The sequence below is a fragment of the Betta splendens genome, chromosome 5 (genome assembly GCF_900634795.4).
Source record: "Betta splendens chromosome 5, fBetSpl5.4, whole genome shotgun sequence".
NCBI lineage: Eukaryota > Metazoa > Chordata > Actinopteri > Anabantiformes > Osphronemidae > Betta > Betta splendens.
In genome coordinates, this window is record NC_040885.2 from 17636308 (window position 1) to 17653246 (window position 16939).

At 45.9% G+C, this 16939-nt stretch overlaps 1 protein-coding gene across 4 annotated transcripts in view; it reads right to left on the reverse strand.

Moving 5' to 3' along the window:
• The window catches only part of ephb2b (eph receptor B2b), an 86323-nt gene extending 69417 nt beyond the window's left edge, over positions 1-16906 (reverse strand). For all 4 annotated transcript variants that reach the window (XM_029150318.3, XM_029150316.3, XM_029150317.3 and 1 more), the window contains exon 1: positions 16723-16906. In XM_029150318.3, the coding sequence (XP_029006151.1) occupies positions 16723-16774 (52 nt within the window). In that variant the 5' untranslated portion in view covers positions 16775-16906. The remainder of the gene's footprint in view (positions 1-16722) is intronic.
• Between the last annotated feature and the right edge of the window lie 33 nt (positions 16907-16939).

The following is a 16939-nucleotide window of genomic DNA, read 5'->3' on the forward strand; positions in this document are numbered from 1 at the left end:
CAACGGCAGCTGAATGTATGTGCGTCCGGCCATTCTGTCCCATTGTTGTTTCTTTAAACAAGCCCATGACTCAGTCCTTAGGCACAAAGTACAGCCCATCGCTCCTGAGATGATCCGCAGAATGTCAGCAGCCGCTCCCAACAAACCCGTCCTTACTGTAAGTAGATAAAACGACTCCCTCCATCTTCCCGGCTTCAGCCTTCATATACTCCCCTTTCCGCTCTCCCACACAACCAGCAGACATCGATAACCCAGGCAGTACTCACGGCTTGACACATGCCCCCGATTTATTCTGCACACGTGCTAATCTGTAAAAACTGGGGGAAACTCACTGTCTAATGGCTTTATGAACGTTACTTTTTGAGATGCGAGCATAAAAGAGAGCTGGAGCAGAGGCTCGGGGAGGTAAGGATGGGATGCGTGTAAGCTGTCCAATAAATCCCTGGCTCTAGCTGCATTTGTTTGGTTTATATTTGTCTGGTTCCTTACTTGTAGACTAAGACATGACATGTCGTTGGCACGGAAAACGCTGCTTAAATCCGCTTTACTACCGCTTAATGCAGGAAGACGTTCCAGCCCTTACAAAGTTGGAGAGAAGTGTGAATCCTAAACAGGCTGCCAAGATAATAACAATTCATCATATATTGCTGTTGGTCCAATCTGTGTTGGAAGACGGCCAAAACACCACTTTGAGGAGAGAAAAGGCACCTTTGCCTTCTAAAGCAGCCATAAATCCCCCTGATTGGAGTTAAATGCTTTTATTCTGTGGATATTGGATATTACACCAAACACTGGGTAAAAGGGGGGGAGAGATCACTCAGAAACAGCAAGGTGCTCAGCTGATGATAAGACTATTCAGACTAAATATGTACATCTGCTGCTCCTGCAGATCAGTGGAGCGTTTACTGTGCGTATGTCGAGTGAGCCGCAGGTAAACAATAATGAAATAATACAGTGTGTGCTCGTAAAAGCAAAATCAACTGTTCAGCTGATGGTGCAACACGAACCAAGCCTAACCTCATCTCTGAGGTGAGAGAAAGCTCATTGGACAGTCGTCAAGCGGCAGCATCTGCACCGGCGTCTCACCCGCTCCATCAGGCGGTCCACGCGGGGACCGAGGAGCGAGGAGGAAGAACAAAGGAGGAGGCAGAGCGCGTTGCAGGCGAGGTTCTCTCCCTGGAAGCAGACAGTGTGTCTTGGCTGGACCGTTGAGGCTATATTTAGCATCTGCTCCCTCCAGCGTTCCACTGCAGAGTCGACCAGAAAGGAAAACAAAACACACAGGACGGAACGGACCGGGTCTAAATGAAGGGAATCAATAACTCGCAACCGGCTTCAAATCTGAATCAGAAGCAGCAGCAGAAACTGTGCAGGAACGTCTGCTCTGATGTCGAAGATTGTCCTTTTTGGAACCTTTGCTTAAAAAAAAAAAAAAAAAAAACACACCTTGGCTCTGACGGGTCCAAACGTATATCTGAGCATATGTTGCTTCTGGCTGCAGCGTCCTCCAGGTCACAGGTCACCCCTATGAGCCTTATGGCCGCTTCCAAACACTCTCTCTCCTCTCGCAGCCTCTGCAGCTGCAGGTTTTCTGTGACTGCGAAGATGCCGGTAAATCCAATCAACAGCATCATGCTCTGAATAATGCCTATTTGTTTATTTATTGGCTGGCTGAACATTTGTTTAACAATCAGACGTGAGTGGGGTCAGGGCTCCGCTTCCCACCGGTGTTACACAGCGTCTGATTCTACTTCACAATGACAACACAGAATGAAACGAAGGAGCTCGCATTTATCCGCTGCTGAAAACTACTTGAATGAGCAATTATTCCATAAAAGCCTTCTGTCAATAAAGTGTTAGCGCAGCCACGTATTCATTTCACATCAGTCATTTTAAAGAAGCAGTGATTTTGTAATTTAGTTGTGATACATATAATCAGACAGGAAGCTCGGCTGCAGATGACTTAATTTTTATGTGCAGCATTTACGACTTTCATTTCCTCTGAAGCAATCTGTCACCTTCTGGAAAAAAAGGTTAGTTTGCCTTCGCTGCGGAGCTGGTTAGTAATAACCACACAGGCTCTTAGCTTAACTGGATTGCTGTTTAGCTGACTGAATGACTTGTTGATTAGCTGTTTGGGACAACAACGGTCTCTTGAGTGCAGCCACTACAGATGGAAATCAGCACAACAAAGCCCTAATCTCTTCTCCCACTAGGAAAAATATTGGGCCCTCCGATGGATAGCGTGGCTTACAGATCCAATCTGCAGTAATCTGTTGATTTCTTTCAGCGAATTATAAATCGAGTGTCTTGAGAAGTGCAGGACGCGGGGCGGCGAATAAGCAGAGACGGCTAAATCCCCCGTCAATCTGCTTGTAGTTGACATGAACACAGCTCCGCGCTGGAAAACAAGGGCAGAGGTTCAGAGTTCGACCCAAGCAGACATGGCACTTACTGTATTAAGAAGGGACAAGGCAAAAGCTGGAGGAGAAACACGTCCCTGCTGATTTCTGAGCTTTTACAGAGGAACATGCAGTAACGACCCTCTGAATTATGATGTGCCCTCCTCATCTAACGCCCCATCTATCAGCCCGTCGCCCCACATCTCTCTCCATCCATCAATCTGGAGAAGCACAAGCAGCAGTAATTAATAAACACCTCCTCAGCTGTGTAACACATGTAGATAAGCTGCTTACCTCTCCTAACTACCTGTGCAGGCGAGGTGATGACAAACCTCACTGCAGCAGCTTCCTGAGTCCAAAAGTGACCCCAGCTGAGCTCCTCTCCTAATGGAGGCCGTCTGTGGTCTCGTGCATCGCGGCCGAAAACGACACGCCGCGCTCTTAATTAGGAGATTAGCTTCCTTCTGCAGCGCGTGCGGCACACGTTATCGCGTTTCCATGATGCATTGCTGCAAAGTCCACGCCGCGTCTGGCTTTAATTATCGGCACATTAAAATACTGGTGCTGACACGCAAAAGGGCAGTCGCTTGCAGTCGGTGCAGGACGCTGCAGTCCAAGCAAAATATGTGGTTATTGTTTGCAGTAGGTCCCTAAGCAACTTCAGACCTGAGCTGAGCACATGCAATCTGCTGGAGTCTACTGGCCAGGGAGCTAAAAGGAACCAGTGACTCATGCTCCACTGATGGAGCCGCTCTGGGCGTATTAAAAGTATGTGTTTTAAAAAGGATGGGGGGGGGGGGTCCAGGATGGAGGACAGGAGGAGTGTGTCTCTGCAGGGTAATTCAATCAGGCCGAGCGTGTTTACCAGCCCTGTTATCTACATACTGGAGCATATGCTGCTTGCATGAGCGAGAGATCTTCGGTGCAGATGGTCTTTGTTGAAAATCGCATCCGACTCTTACTCAGCCGTGTAAACTCCTGTTGGCATCGTCTGCCGCGCTGAAGAGCCGAGCACACGAACAGGGGCCAGACATGGTCACCAGCGCCAGTGTCGCATGCACTGGCAAAGCGTTAGCAGCGCCACAGAGAGGAGGGAGGACGGAGAATCCCAATCTGGTGACGATAGGGGAAAACATGGCAGAGGTGCCATTATCTGCCTGACTGATGATCGCAACATAAACGCTGAGCGGCGCGCTGAATACCATGAATCCCAAACATGGTCTCCTCCTGAGCGTTCGCAGTCTGACAGCAGCTTGTTTCCTGCAAGAGCGCTTTATTTCCACACTTCCTGTATGAATGATTCCCGTTTTTAAAGACAAACACTCCGCTCTGCGTACTGATCCTCTGCTGATGATTCAAACGGGGATTATCCACAATAATGTAGCTCTTGCTTTTGATATTGTATGAATGAACCCTCGCTGACTATTCATCCACTGTGCAAGAGGCTTTTTGGCTGAATCAAGCTGCAGACGTCTGCCAACGGCCCCGTTCTCGTTTGAAACTGATTACAGAGTGAAAACTGAAGGCGAGGAGCTGTTATCTCCAAGTGTTCTCCAGGAGGCAGCGCTCCAGAGCTGGACGCCGGGGTTCAAAGCGGGCTGCAGCGCTGAGAGTTTTAATTGCAAGCGAGTGATTGGCGCTCAATGCAAAACGTGATTAATGCCATCGATGCTTTTAGTGTTTAATCACCATTTGCTTTTCCCGCGAACTGAGCCGAGTAAAGCGATTCCTGTGACATTTTAGACAAGTGCTTCAAGGGCAATTACGCCACAACTATGATGTTATGAATATCAAAACATCCATAAAGGCAGCTCAGGTGCTCCACACATAACGTATAGCAGCCAGCGACTGGGTTCATGCAGTAAGTTCTTTAATGTGTTGACTCTATGGAAATATAGTTATGACTCTGTCTAACACAAACACCACTGACTTAAATCCATCCCACACTAATCGATTTCAAGTACGTCTCATTTTCAGGTCCACTTGTTACATCTAGCCATGATTTGCACACAGTCAATTCCCCAGTGAGCCTCCATGATGGCGCCAGGCACCGTTACTATGAAATATGTGATGCAGCTGCAGAGACTCTAATGGATGTGTGTTCACTAAGCCCAGTCACACTTTGCTTCTGACACAACCTTGCACCTTCTCCAGAGAACATCCCCGAGGAGCCGTTCCCTGTGTCGGTGACGCTGGACGGCTCCTCCCCCCGAGCCCCCCCCGCACGCGGCGGTGGCCACACACCACTAGATAAAGCAGCGCCGCTTCCTCTCCTCCTCCTCTGGGACGGCCTCGAGCGAGACACGGATCCCGGCTTCTGCAGCAGCGCTTGCACAACATCCGAGCCGTTAGTGGAGCTTGTGCCCGAAAGATGCGCGCACGGTGTGTAAAGACTCCACATCCAGCGTGTGGAGCTGGAGGATCAGGGCTTCATTGGGATTCGAGCCAACGGACAGGACGGGGATTTGACGGGATGTGGTTTGGACAAGGCTAAGGCCAAGTAGGCTGGAAAGAAGCGAAAGCATCCTTTATTTATGTTTGGAACACTTTATGGGGGAAACCACACTGGATAATTATTCTCTGGGGAGCTGTCGCCACCAGAGCAAGGCTGAAATTACTGTACGTCACTGCAGCTTCTGTTGAAATGAAGGTTAATGTAATATTAAATACATTTCACCTGTAGGAAAGTTGCCTGAGAAGCAAGTTTTTAGTTGAGCTGCTGCAACAAGTACTGAGAAATACAACCTGCAGTATGTTATACTGCACACTCGAGTGTGACGTTATTCACCGAACCACGTTTACGTCCTCAAGTCCCGACTCAACAGAACCTCAAGAGGACTTTTTAAAGATTTGACTCGGTGATAAAGAGCTTCTCGACACGCCGCGTCCTTAGAGCGACGGCTTCAGACTCCCCATTAGCTGCTTCAATTAGACCTGCTGATTCTCACTCCATGTGAAACCGGCTCAGCTCGTCCTCCACGCAGCTGCGCACGGCGTCTGACACACGCTTAAGTGCGAAGAAAAAAAAAAAAAACTAACACCATTCACCGCATACATCTGGCGCTCGCCCCACAAAAAAAAGAAAGAGAGTAGCACATATGTTTCTTACAGCCACAGGCACAATCACGTCTCTGCTGACAAGCCTGCAACAGGCCCCTAAATCATTTGGCACTGGTGGAGTCCTAATCCACAGACAGAGTGACAGCTAATGCATTTCTGCAAAGTGGTGCGTTTCTTTTCAGGCTCTTGGGCTGTTAATATTTCACATTAGCATGGAGATGACATGTGCTGGATAGTCACACAGGACACGGCGAGCGGGCGAGCGAGAGAGGAGAGAGAGAGAGAGAGAGAGGCCGTTTTTACCAAACACGCCTGAAGCGGAACAAAGGAGATAAAGACGGCTGCAAATGTGCGGCTTGAAAACGAGGCACGTGAGGCTCAACGGGCCGAGAGGTTCCCTCCCACGACCTGACGCGAGCGTCAGCAACATGCACCGCTCCACAGCTGAGCCCAAAACCTTGACAACTTCTGCTGCTTTGTCCTGCACCTGCCTGCTTAATTAAAAGCACCTTCCGGTTTGCGTCCTGAGGCTTAAAGGGCCATTGTAGGACATAATAAACGCCCCAGGGAAGCTAAAAGCCCATTTTAGGCTTAAATGCGTTACCTGTTTAGACTGTGTCATTATATGTATTGGTTTGGTGGTATTTAGTTTGACTTGTTGCTATAAAAGGTGAGTTTATCAGGTTGCACCCGTTTGGCTGTCAACTCAAATGTCAGCTAATTTAAGCACGTCACTAAAGGCTAATTTCACATTTATCCTGCACCGTCATTGACATTTTCGACGTTGCAAATCTGGCACCGGATGTGCTGCGGTTTGAATAAACAGGGAGCAGGGCTGCAAGATAAAACAAATTAATTTGATTAATTTGTTTCTGCATAAATCACCAAGTCCAGATTAGTGCTTCCTCAGCCGTCACTCAAACGGCGGAGCCAGCACTTCTCTGAAGTTACGGCAGCCTGTCGTCGTTTGAATACGCCGGCAGCCTCGAGCGTCGCCAGTCAACACGTCTGACTGATGGCAGCTGCAGCAGCTGGAGACGACTAAATAATAGCAAAGAAAGATGTTCTTTGTCACCGCTCTTGTCATGAGAGGACCTCGAGTATCACTTGCCTTTGTGCACGAGCTTTAATTACCACACGGTGAAACCTGTGAGGAGCAGCTCTGTGCTGATTGTGGGTCATCTGTGTTTTTGGACAATGACTACAACATAAAGACAAATAACACATTTAGTGTTTACACAGAAGATCTATAATTGTGAAAGAAATGTCCTAGAACAGTCTGACCCACAGGATGCAGACGTTCCAGCCTGTGCTCGTCCTATTATCGCCGCCTGCTGCAGCTTTGGTGGCTCTGAGCACACGGCTCAAACCTGCAGGCATTATGTTAACAGCAGTCTCAGCCTTGTTGCTAAAGTTAGGAGCTGCCAGTTGCTATAATATTTCTTATGTATAAGAAAACTTGGGGCTTCAGCAAAAGACTCGCCTCAGGCTGTAACGTGCGGAGAATCCGATGTGTGCGTTGGGGGTTTTTCTTACACACTACAGCACTTTGTTAGTGACAGAGTGTTGGTATCTGTTAAGTAAGAAGAAATACAGGAGTGAAAATATACAGTAATGACCAAATATTCGCTGAAAGGTCATTTTTCCGTGGCTTCGTGTTCACGCCTCGTCGCGACTAATCCGGCTTTAGGCCTCTAGTTTCCATGTTAAAGCTGATGGTGCCGCTCTGCAGGGGTCCACACATGGAGGTGTAACCTGCAAAATAAAGGTTAACGTGTGCTTATGCTGAAAAGGAAGGAGACCACGATTATAGGTTCACTTCTCTGTTCTTAAATAGGAAATGTTACTGCAGGCATTCAGATCAAAGGAACACATTTGTGCGTAATGTGCTGTTTTACTGCTTCTAATGGTAGGAAGAAAAGTGAAGTCGTATAGTAAAGTGACCCAAAGCCTTTCCATTCGGCACAGTGGGGCCAAGTAGGCCGGATCCGAACAACAGTCACCATTTCTGGTGCTAAAAGGAAATCTCTGCTCGTTCAGGAGAGAACGGAGCAGCAGGCCGGATTTAAATGAATCCTCCCCATGTGCGTGTGCTGCTACGGAGGCGCAGCGTGAGTCCAGTGAGTGGAAGGTGCGTTGGTCCGCTGTAACAGGCGACGCTGGGCTCCACCTCTGCCCATCACTCATCACCACGGCGGGCAGCGCTGCAAACCCCAGACACTCGCCTCCGCCAGAGCGGCGCACACACGGGGCTAAGCCCAAACACGAGCTTCCAATCAGTCCGACAGACGGCGGCCCCATCGACTCTCACCGGCGCCGCGTGCACGCAGTGACCACTGTAAAGCGTCAAACCATTTCTGAGGAGGAGCAGATTGTGTTCAGAAGAGGTGCAATCAGGAAGAGGGGGCAAGTAACTCGACCCGGTTCTGGAAGGCCTCCGCTCCGCGTCGTTGTTACCTCGTGAGGCTTTTTGATGAAAGCGTTCACTAAATGTGTGGTGCAGACGTGGATCTGAGCCGTGGCTACGCGTTGGCCTAGTCAGTCAAACAGCTATTACACTGCATAAGCCAGCAACAGAGGAGCACAGGCAGTTCTCGTCTCTGTCTCTTGTACTTTTGAAGGGATTTTCTTCCCAGTTAGGATTACTTTCTAAATCAGTGGGTTTTTAAAATGAACAAAGCGCTAAATTTAAGAGTCTGTGGTTTAGACCAGAGCAGCAATTTGAAGAAAGACTAAGATAAACGCATGCCTGGTGTCACCATTAATTTCCTCAACCTAACCAAGTATAAGATGTTTTATAATGTAAAAAGCCAGTGGAAAGACAATATGGTGTCTGTAAAGATGGACATTTTCACTTACAAGATGTTTGGAACTCGCCAAAATAAACCCAGCTGACGATGAATCCTTAACCTTCCATAGAAATGTGTGACCAGCTGCAGGATTAATCACATCATCATTCATATTTACTGAAAATCCACAGTAATCACAATATGACACTTTTAGGCAAACTTCTTAATGATAATGAAACGCTCACCTAACAGAATCAAGCCATTTTATTCATGTGGGTTTGTTTAGCTTTCCCGGTGGCCCCTCGGCTCGTCTCTTTGTCTTCAGGCTAACAATGGGTGAGGAAGATGATGGATTGCTTGTATGCACAGTAGGTGTATGAAACCCTACACGCTGCGGTGGCATGTGTGTCTGCTCGTATTATCTGCAGATGAAAAACCTATTTGGACTGTATGAATAATAATATTATACATGTTTAACCCTATCATATCACAATCATTTCATTTAATGGTCTCAGCTGGATCTCTGTATTGATTTCGCAGGCACAGCAGGTCTCCTGAGATTCTCTATGGATTTTCCAGCTGCCCTCCCAAATGATCCATTGTGTTTTCTCCTCCAAAGGCCCTGCCAGAGCCAGGCATGGAAAATAGTCATCATTTCACCATCTCCTTAAGAACTGGCTCCCGTTCTGTGTGCCACGTTAGCTCACGACTGTACCGTGATTCCAGACACTGCTTTATTGACCCCAGAGGACGTGTATCCCTCTACCTTCAGCTGTTGCAGAAGCATGGCTGAGTGTTTCAAAGGCCGTATTTCCTGCTGCAAATCGTTAACGGGCTTGAATTTTGAATAAAATAACAATACGTTCCAACGAGAGGAGGCCAAGATGTCAGTGCATTTACAAAAGGTTTTACAAGCTGGAGTGTGGCAGATGCTGCTGATTGCTCCCCACACTGGATCCACTTTCAGACAAGTGATTATGTAAATTCAGGTAAGCGTCCGTTGCCCAAATGGGCAGAGGCGTTGCTAAATATGAAACAACTACAATGAAGTGTCAATTGAAAGGGCTCTATAAATGCAATCACAGGGGTCTGATCTTCGCTGAGTCGAGGTTATTGATTTTGGCGCCGTAAGCGAGGGAGGTTGATGAGAATGGTCGGAGAAAAAAAATACAAACACTAAGTCCCAGCTCTCGGCAATTCAAATGAAGCCTCCATTTCGAATAAAATAAATCCTCACAGTGATCCACGGTAGGAATCGCTGCTTGCTCCACCTGCTCCTGCCTGATAACGTGAAATCCATCGCATGCTTATCGTGACAATAAATCTGTTGATATCTTTTGGAGAGATATATCCCATCTAATAACTTCATATATATATGATTTGTTCCCTCAATCAACTCCAGCCAGAGTAGCAGTCCAACCGCTCCCACCTGAGGAATGAAGCAATAAAAGGAATACAGAAATCTGGTTTGTAACAGACACGCCATTGTTGCAGGGATCTGTCTAAACAGTCCCATACTGTAAATCCAGTTCTCTGTAGACTTTGCAATGGTCTGTATCTGAATGTTTTTGATTCCCAAATTAATCTTTAAAAAAAAAAAAAAAAAAACACAGCATGAGCTCCCATTCTCTCCAAGTAGACAAGTCGCAGCCAAAGGCCAAATCAGTTAATTGCCTTGTGTTAATTCCCTATTCTCCAAGCTAAAGCAATTACGTCTGAATAGAAACCAACCATTACACTTTAGGACACAAAAAGTCAGCGTCTCCCTTTCCGCCCCTCCAACAGCTCTTTAAATGTCACACCCTGTTTAATCTATTGAACTGTTTGGGGCTTTCAACCGCGGTTATCACGCCTGAGATAATTCTAACATCTCTGTTTCCCTAAAAATAAAACTTTTATCTAAGGCGATGAAAATTTTAGCTCATAAAATATAAAAGGAAGAAAGCGACTTCAAAAAGTAATTTCTCTGATGTGATAAACCAGTAAGTGGCCCGGAGGTCAAGACAAAGCGGTGACCCAGTATGGAGCCCAGTGCTTTAATCAGATAAAACTGGTCCACGCGCAGACCTGTGAGGCTCTGACAGTGTGAGGCTGGACGATCTGTCTGCTGCATGTGCACGTCGGCGGATCCAGCCAGAGCCACAGGGGAAAAAGGGAAGACATTAAATGTGTTGGTGGCTCTTTGTAGCAAGGGATGATGCAACACAGCGGTGAGCACACAACTATCGGCAAAAACAGAGAGCAGTGAGAGCTGGAGAAGCTAGTTTCCGCTGCAGAGGGAGGGAGGGGGTCCTGCTGTTGATATGGGCCACGGCGGCCAGGCGGCGCGGGCCCGAGAGAACGACGGCAACGAGGATAAAGAGACGGCGGAAACAAAAGGCAGATGTCACGTGGATCCAGAGTCGCCGATAGATGTGACGAGCGGCGCGGCGCAGGCTCGGCTCAGGTAGAAAAAGCTTCCCTTTGTGATGCAGATGACGACGCAATCAGCCCCGCTTTGTCTCGGACGATGGGCTCCGCTCCCAGGGACATCGAGAGGCAGACACTAATCCGGTGGGTTTGTGTTCTCCGGGCACGCTCAGAAAAGCAATGTCACAGTACCTGGGGTGTGTGCAGACGGGGGTCCCTGAGACGAGGTCTGACCTCTCTCAGGCTGCGCTCTCGCCCCCCCCCCCGCGTTACAGCGCCGCTGAGTATTAGCAGCATCATCCACATGAAGGATGTGACAGAAGCAGAGGTCACACGGATCAGTTCATCTCCACTTTCTGGAGAAAACTCACTTATCGTTGTCAGACTCATAAGCAATTTTACTGACTTAATAAATAAAAATCCACAGCAACAAAGACATAAAATACACAGATTTCACAAAATGTTTGAAGATTGCACCAAATTACCCAGAGTGCACAGAGACCCCGTACTGGAAATTAGGCCTCGCCATTTTGTGCTTACACTATTCCTGTTATGAATAATTTCTGGAAACACACTTCGCTGTCCCCTAATGATTTATATTCCCCAACGGTTCGGAGGAATCAGGCTCTTCCTTATAAATACGACTTACCAGGAGACTGCACGTTGCCAATTAACATGTGCTAATTAAGACAGCAGAACATCCTTGATCTAGTTTCCTGTGTGAAATATCACATAGGTTAACTGGAGGTAAAGCAGGTTTCTGCTATAAATACAACCTATTCATCCCAAATGGTATTTTCTGTGAAACCAAAAACAACAACATGCACCACATTCTCAATTTAAGGTTGATCTTCTGTTGTCAGAGCTTAAACTGTCCGGATTAGCAGCACTATAATTTCCAATATAGCACTTACAATACCCTTAGTCATACTCTTTCACTTTCTGACCACATTGTTTTCCCTTCCACATGCTGAAACAATTATCATGCTCCAATCAAAAGGCACACCTATCCTTAAGCGCCCAAAAGAAAACAAATCTCTAAACCCCCTAATTCGCCGATCCTTGCTAAATAACACGTTCCTCCGTAATGCATCTTTTCACAATTCATAGCGCGTTGACACTCCGGTGGCACGTTACGACCGAATAGAAATTCTATACATAGAGTGGTTTGCACATAATGTACTATTTTTGGAACAAAGATTGGATTGTGTGTGACATAGGCTCACAGCTGTCAGTGTGTCTGCTTTGGATCATCAAGTCTGAACGAATAAAACTAAAATAATACAAACGAGGCCAGAAAAAAAAAAGTTTACACAGTGCAGCTAAGTATTTAAAAATCCCTTAGTTTAGTTTTCCTGCAACTGGTAACAAGATTAAAAAGTAAAAGCTGCCTGAAAGTCACTTCAGGAATGAAAACATTACAGCATTACTGAAGCCACAGGCTTTTCTTTGGCAAGACCAATGCTAACATTAGTGAAAGTGGGTGGAAGCAGCTTTTTATCTTCATGACCTGATGAGATTGTAGATTAAGATCAGGTTTCTCAACCCTGTTCGTACTGGTGACAGATTTAACTACTGCTGTGAACCTGTGATATGATCGACAATAAATAACTAAAACTAAATTATCAGTTTAAAAAAAGAAGACCAAGGAACCCTCAAATCAAAAGCATCAAACGAAGCGGGGCTGAATGATATAAATGTGTTGCTTCATGACTGTGTCACCTTCACAAGTCACACACTTTCCAAATGCTATCACACGAATCACATTAAAAGATCCGAACCATTAGATGAATGTAAAATACCCTTTACTCCCTATGAAGCACAACTTCAAGAGTGTCGACCTGTAGCCACACTGAGTAATTATGTTTTATAAAATTCATTGAAGGCAGCAGAGAAGGAAACGTTCCCTCACAAGTCAAACAGCCACCAAACTATTCAGCGTGTGCTGAACCGAAGGTTAACTTGGTCTAACAAAGGGAAGCAACAAAAATATTTGTGTAGCAGAGCTGGAACAGAAACAAAAAATTTAAACTCTCAAACATCCTTTTGTGTTTTTTTTTTTTTAATTTTTTTAAATTAGGATAATTAACAAACCTTTCTCCTTCAGTGTCTTCATTGCTCTAACGTGACGGAGGTTGAGCGCATCCAGTGGCCACAATGAGGCAGCGCTGGCGTCAGTAACTGAACGCCGAGTGCTGATATTGCCTTCATCTCACCCTAAAGGTAATCATCGGTATCTCTGAAACGTGACCCCCCCCCTCCCCTCCCACTTCCACATGAAACAACTGGTACCAGCACTAATTGAAATTTTGCATGCAAAGTGACAATGCCCGGGCCCTCGGCAGCATGGATTAGGGCTTGAATAGAGACAGATTCTTTGTGAAAGCCTACTGTGGCGGTTGGCGTGCAGGCCGACTCCCTGCATCTGCTCATTGGGTGCACTGAGAAAACACTGGATTTTATACGCTCGCTCATTTTACCTTTATCTAATCCTATTTCGGAGCCCGCCTCCGTTCGTCTTTTGTTACTCTTCCACCAAACACAACGCTTCCATGTTACACTCGTTGGTGTGAAAACAGCTACTTGAATTTACATATGAAAACATCTTTACCAAACTTGGCAGGACTTTCCAAAGATTACCAGCCGTGCTGTGTCGTGAACTGTCCCGCTGCCTAACGTGACGTGAGACGGCCCTGAAAATGTAAACGCATATGTAATTTACTAAATCAAATGAAAACAGATTTCTCCAAGGCTCCAACTCGGCCAGTGTTTGCCAACTTTCAGCTGAGTGGGCTCTGGCGAGGAATGTGGCGCATATTGAAATGCAATCAAATGTGCTGGACATTTTTTAAGGACACCATGTTGTGATCTCATTGTACCCACTGCACCAACGTCTACTGGTCTATTACATTTCCCTGACAGGATAAGAGGAATAATGTCACAGCGACGTGATCTATCATCCGGCTGACCCCAACGACGGCTCACACACAAGTCTGGGGAAGGTTGTTATTCCATCACAGCAACACAAATTCAAGTAGAAAATGTTTGCACAGCACAAACTGTGATACAACAGGAGAGAAGTCGGAAGTGACCCGTCCAGTAAATTCCATCTCCCCCCCGAACAATGCAGCAGACTCCAGTTTTATGGAGGGGGGTGAATCTGAGGCTTTCCACTCAACAGAATTAGATGAACGACGCTGTTGGTCTGGCTGTCAACTGGGCTGCGAGGACAATGAATGGGTGAACTAATAAAGGAATAAATCCACTGTGTGTTTTCATAGGCATGTTTGGGGCTGATTTCCTTGGCAGAACTATCTCCATTAATTTTCAAAGAGAGCCTATCAGTTCCTGTTAACTAAACCAATAAGACACGGCATCAATTGCAGCTTACATTCCCAGTGATCAACGATTTAAGGTTGTATCACAAGCGCGGAGGTAAATTAAAAGCCTCTGAAAAAGTTGTCTAACATGGCGGCAGTGGCAGAGGGCGACACTGAGCTGTCAACAAATAAGATGCTGGGAAAACAAGGTTGCAGGGTAAATTCAGTGGAAGGCCAGACTGGACGTGGTGGAGGACACACTCAGGGTTCTCTCAAATTTGGCAACTCTTTAATCCTCTAATCCTCCCTGCAATGGTCTCGGCCTGTTTTATTGATTATTACTACAAGTAGGCTTTTCATACCTTTGCACGCTATAAACTGGGTTTTATTCATGAAATGTATGAATTAGGATGCATTTATATGTCGTTCAATTTATAGCCCGTTGTAAATTTCTCGCCTCATCAGCCATCGAATAATGAAGTTCAGAGACCAATATTCCTTAGACTATTCGTCGTAACGTTCGTCGGGAAGAAAGAGGAGCCCTGTATCCGACAACGTCACACTGTTTAACAAATACAACAATGGAAAAAATGAAGTGTCCCGGCACTAAACGTGTCAAAACGATCCACCGGAGGGTTTTCTGTTGCATGCTGGGATTTTTTTTTTTTCGGATTAGAGCTGCAGTGACCTCTTTTTCAACTCTTCGTTTCTCATACGTAAGCCATCCTTGCGTCTTCATTGGACAGTCGGCTAGGGTGATTCACAGGGTAAAACGGAGGGGGCTGTGTGGAGTTTTGCGACGGGACTAGCTGCTTTTTCGAAGTCCAAAGTACCACAGCGCCACGCTAGCAGAACCACCATCTAGTGTTAGTAATAAAATATCGACGCCACATACATGTATGCAAATCTGTACTCTGACATACGTGAGGGACCGTAGCCTCCCAGCTCACAGACGCCTCACAGTTGATAATAAACATCGACAAATAGTGACCATGGTTATGTTTGTATTTCAGAATGAAAGAGAAAACCAGAGGAAGTTGAACTGTGTGTTGTGTGAATCTAATGTTGTTTTTGGCATTTTTACATCCTGTACTTCCTCGGCCGCTGAACACAACAGCACTGATAAAAATCTATCAATAAATAACCATTATAAAAGTGATTGGACCAACATGATTCCAGTAATTAAAAGAAAACAAGCCATGAGAAATATATGGGATGCCAATAACTCAACAAAGCAGATGTACAATATAATACAATTTTATATTCAGTTTAAAATTTTTATTTATTAAATAAGGCAAAATACATTGTTATTTATGCATCTTTAAAAACAGGTCCAGTGCGTAATGTCCTTTATTATGAATAATTGCAGAAATCTGAAAACACATTTATCATATTAAGATAATTTCCAGTTTATTGCCTGCATACATTTATTTCCCTTCATGTATTTAGATGGCTTTAGTGCAAAAACTGGACAAGATGTTTTATTTTGTAATAGCACTTAATAAATTAAAAAGCTATAGGGACTGTAAGTGTCCAGGCGGCTGTGGCTGTTTAGTTTTATAATATGCAGCCTCGTTGAAGAATAAACCGAAGCAGTCTGGGCCTCGATATGTCTGGACCTTACTCCATGTTCTCTAGATTTTACTGTAAAGGCTTTTGTCTCTTGTCCTTGTGTTGCTTTTTGTTGTCGTCGTTTTACTCTGCGGTTACGTTTGCTTGACTTTTCCCATAGTTTCCCAGCTCCACCTGTAATTATGAGGTTTAGCTGAAGTGACCAGAGGAAGAAGTCACATTTGTTTTTTTGTCAGCATCCTCAAAAAAAAAAAAAAAGAAGCAGCAGCAGCCTGTACAAATACACGACTGTGCTGACACTTTCATTTCTCCACTGTGTCACAAGGGAAAGTTCAGATACACACAAATCACTAGGTAATAACAAAACACACAGAACAAACAACGCACAGCTGCTGTTACAGGCTCCTCATTATTTTCAAATAGATTATTAAGCGGTGATGTAAACAGTGATGCAACTAGTCCCCAGGTTCAGATATCTTATCGATTCCTCCAACAGTAGGTGGATTATGATGACATGTGCACTCTCAGGTTTAGAAGTGTACATATATTACAAAGAGAATTTTCCCCATTCAGCCCGTTTCATTGTGTTTTCCCCTCTGCTGCCCATTCCTGCTTATCTCAGCTCAACTGACGTACCTTGTTGGAAGTTAAAACAGGAACATCAACATATACATTTTCATATTTCGCCTCCGGAAACGTCCTAAAAACCGCCCAATAACGTCTTCTCTTTGCTTTTTTTCTTTTCTTTTTTTATTATCAACTGTCTGATGTGTGAGACAGAACCGGTGGCACGCGCTGAAAGCTGCCTGCCGGTGAGAATTCCCTTTTACAGCCCGGTTCGCGTCACGGTTCAACCCAGAACGCCCGTTCGTTCAATCCGTCGTTAAAGCTGCGACCAGCATCCGAGGAACCTGCGGAGATGCGCGAGCGTGTTTTTGTGTCCGGCCATCATCCCCCTGCTCTGCGCGTGCCGCCGACTCCGCGAGCCCGCGAAGCGCCGTCAACACCACGGCAAAACGTGTCACATGGCTTTTACAAGAGCAGAAGAGCGCTTCGTTTGTACGCGCGCATGAGTGTAACGCGTAAACGTCCATTTAAGTCAGCTGCGCGCTTTGTCTCAAACTCCAAGCCGGGTGGAGGATGCGCCCCTAAGCGTAAACATTAGCTTACCTTCAACAGCGATCACGGCCGGTATGGTCCATAATATCCAAAGAATATCCATTATTGGTTATTTAAAAGGCCCAGACATTCAAATAAAATACGCCCCGAAAGCCATTGACAGCAAACGGCGGAGAGGGGACAGGCGGTCCTTCACCTCCAGCAGAGCGACCCCAGATAGCGCAGAAAAGCAACTCAAATCTGAACCAAGTTTGGGCGAAACCAAGAA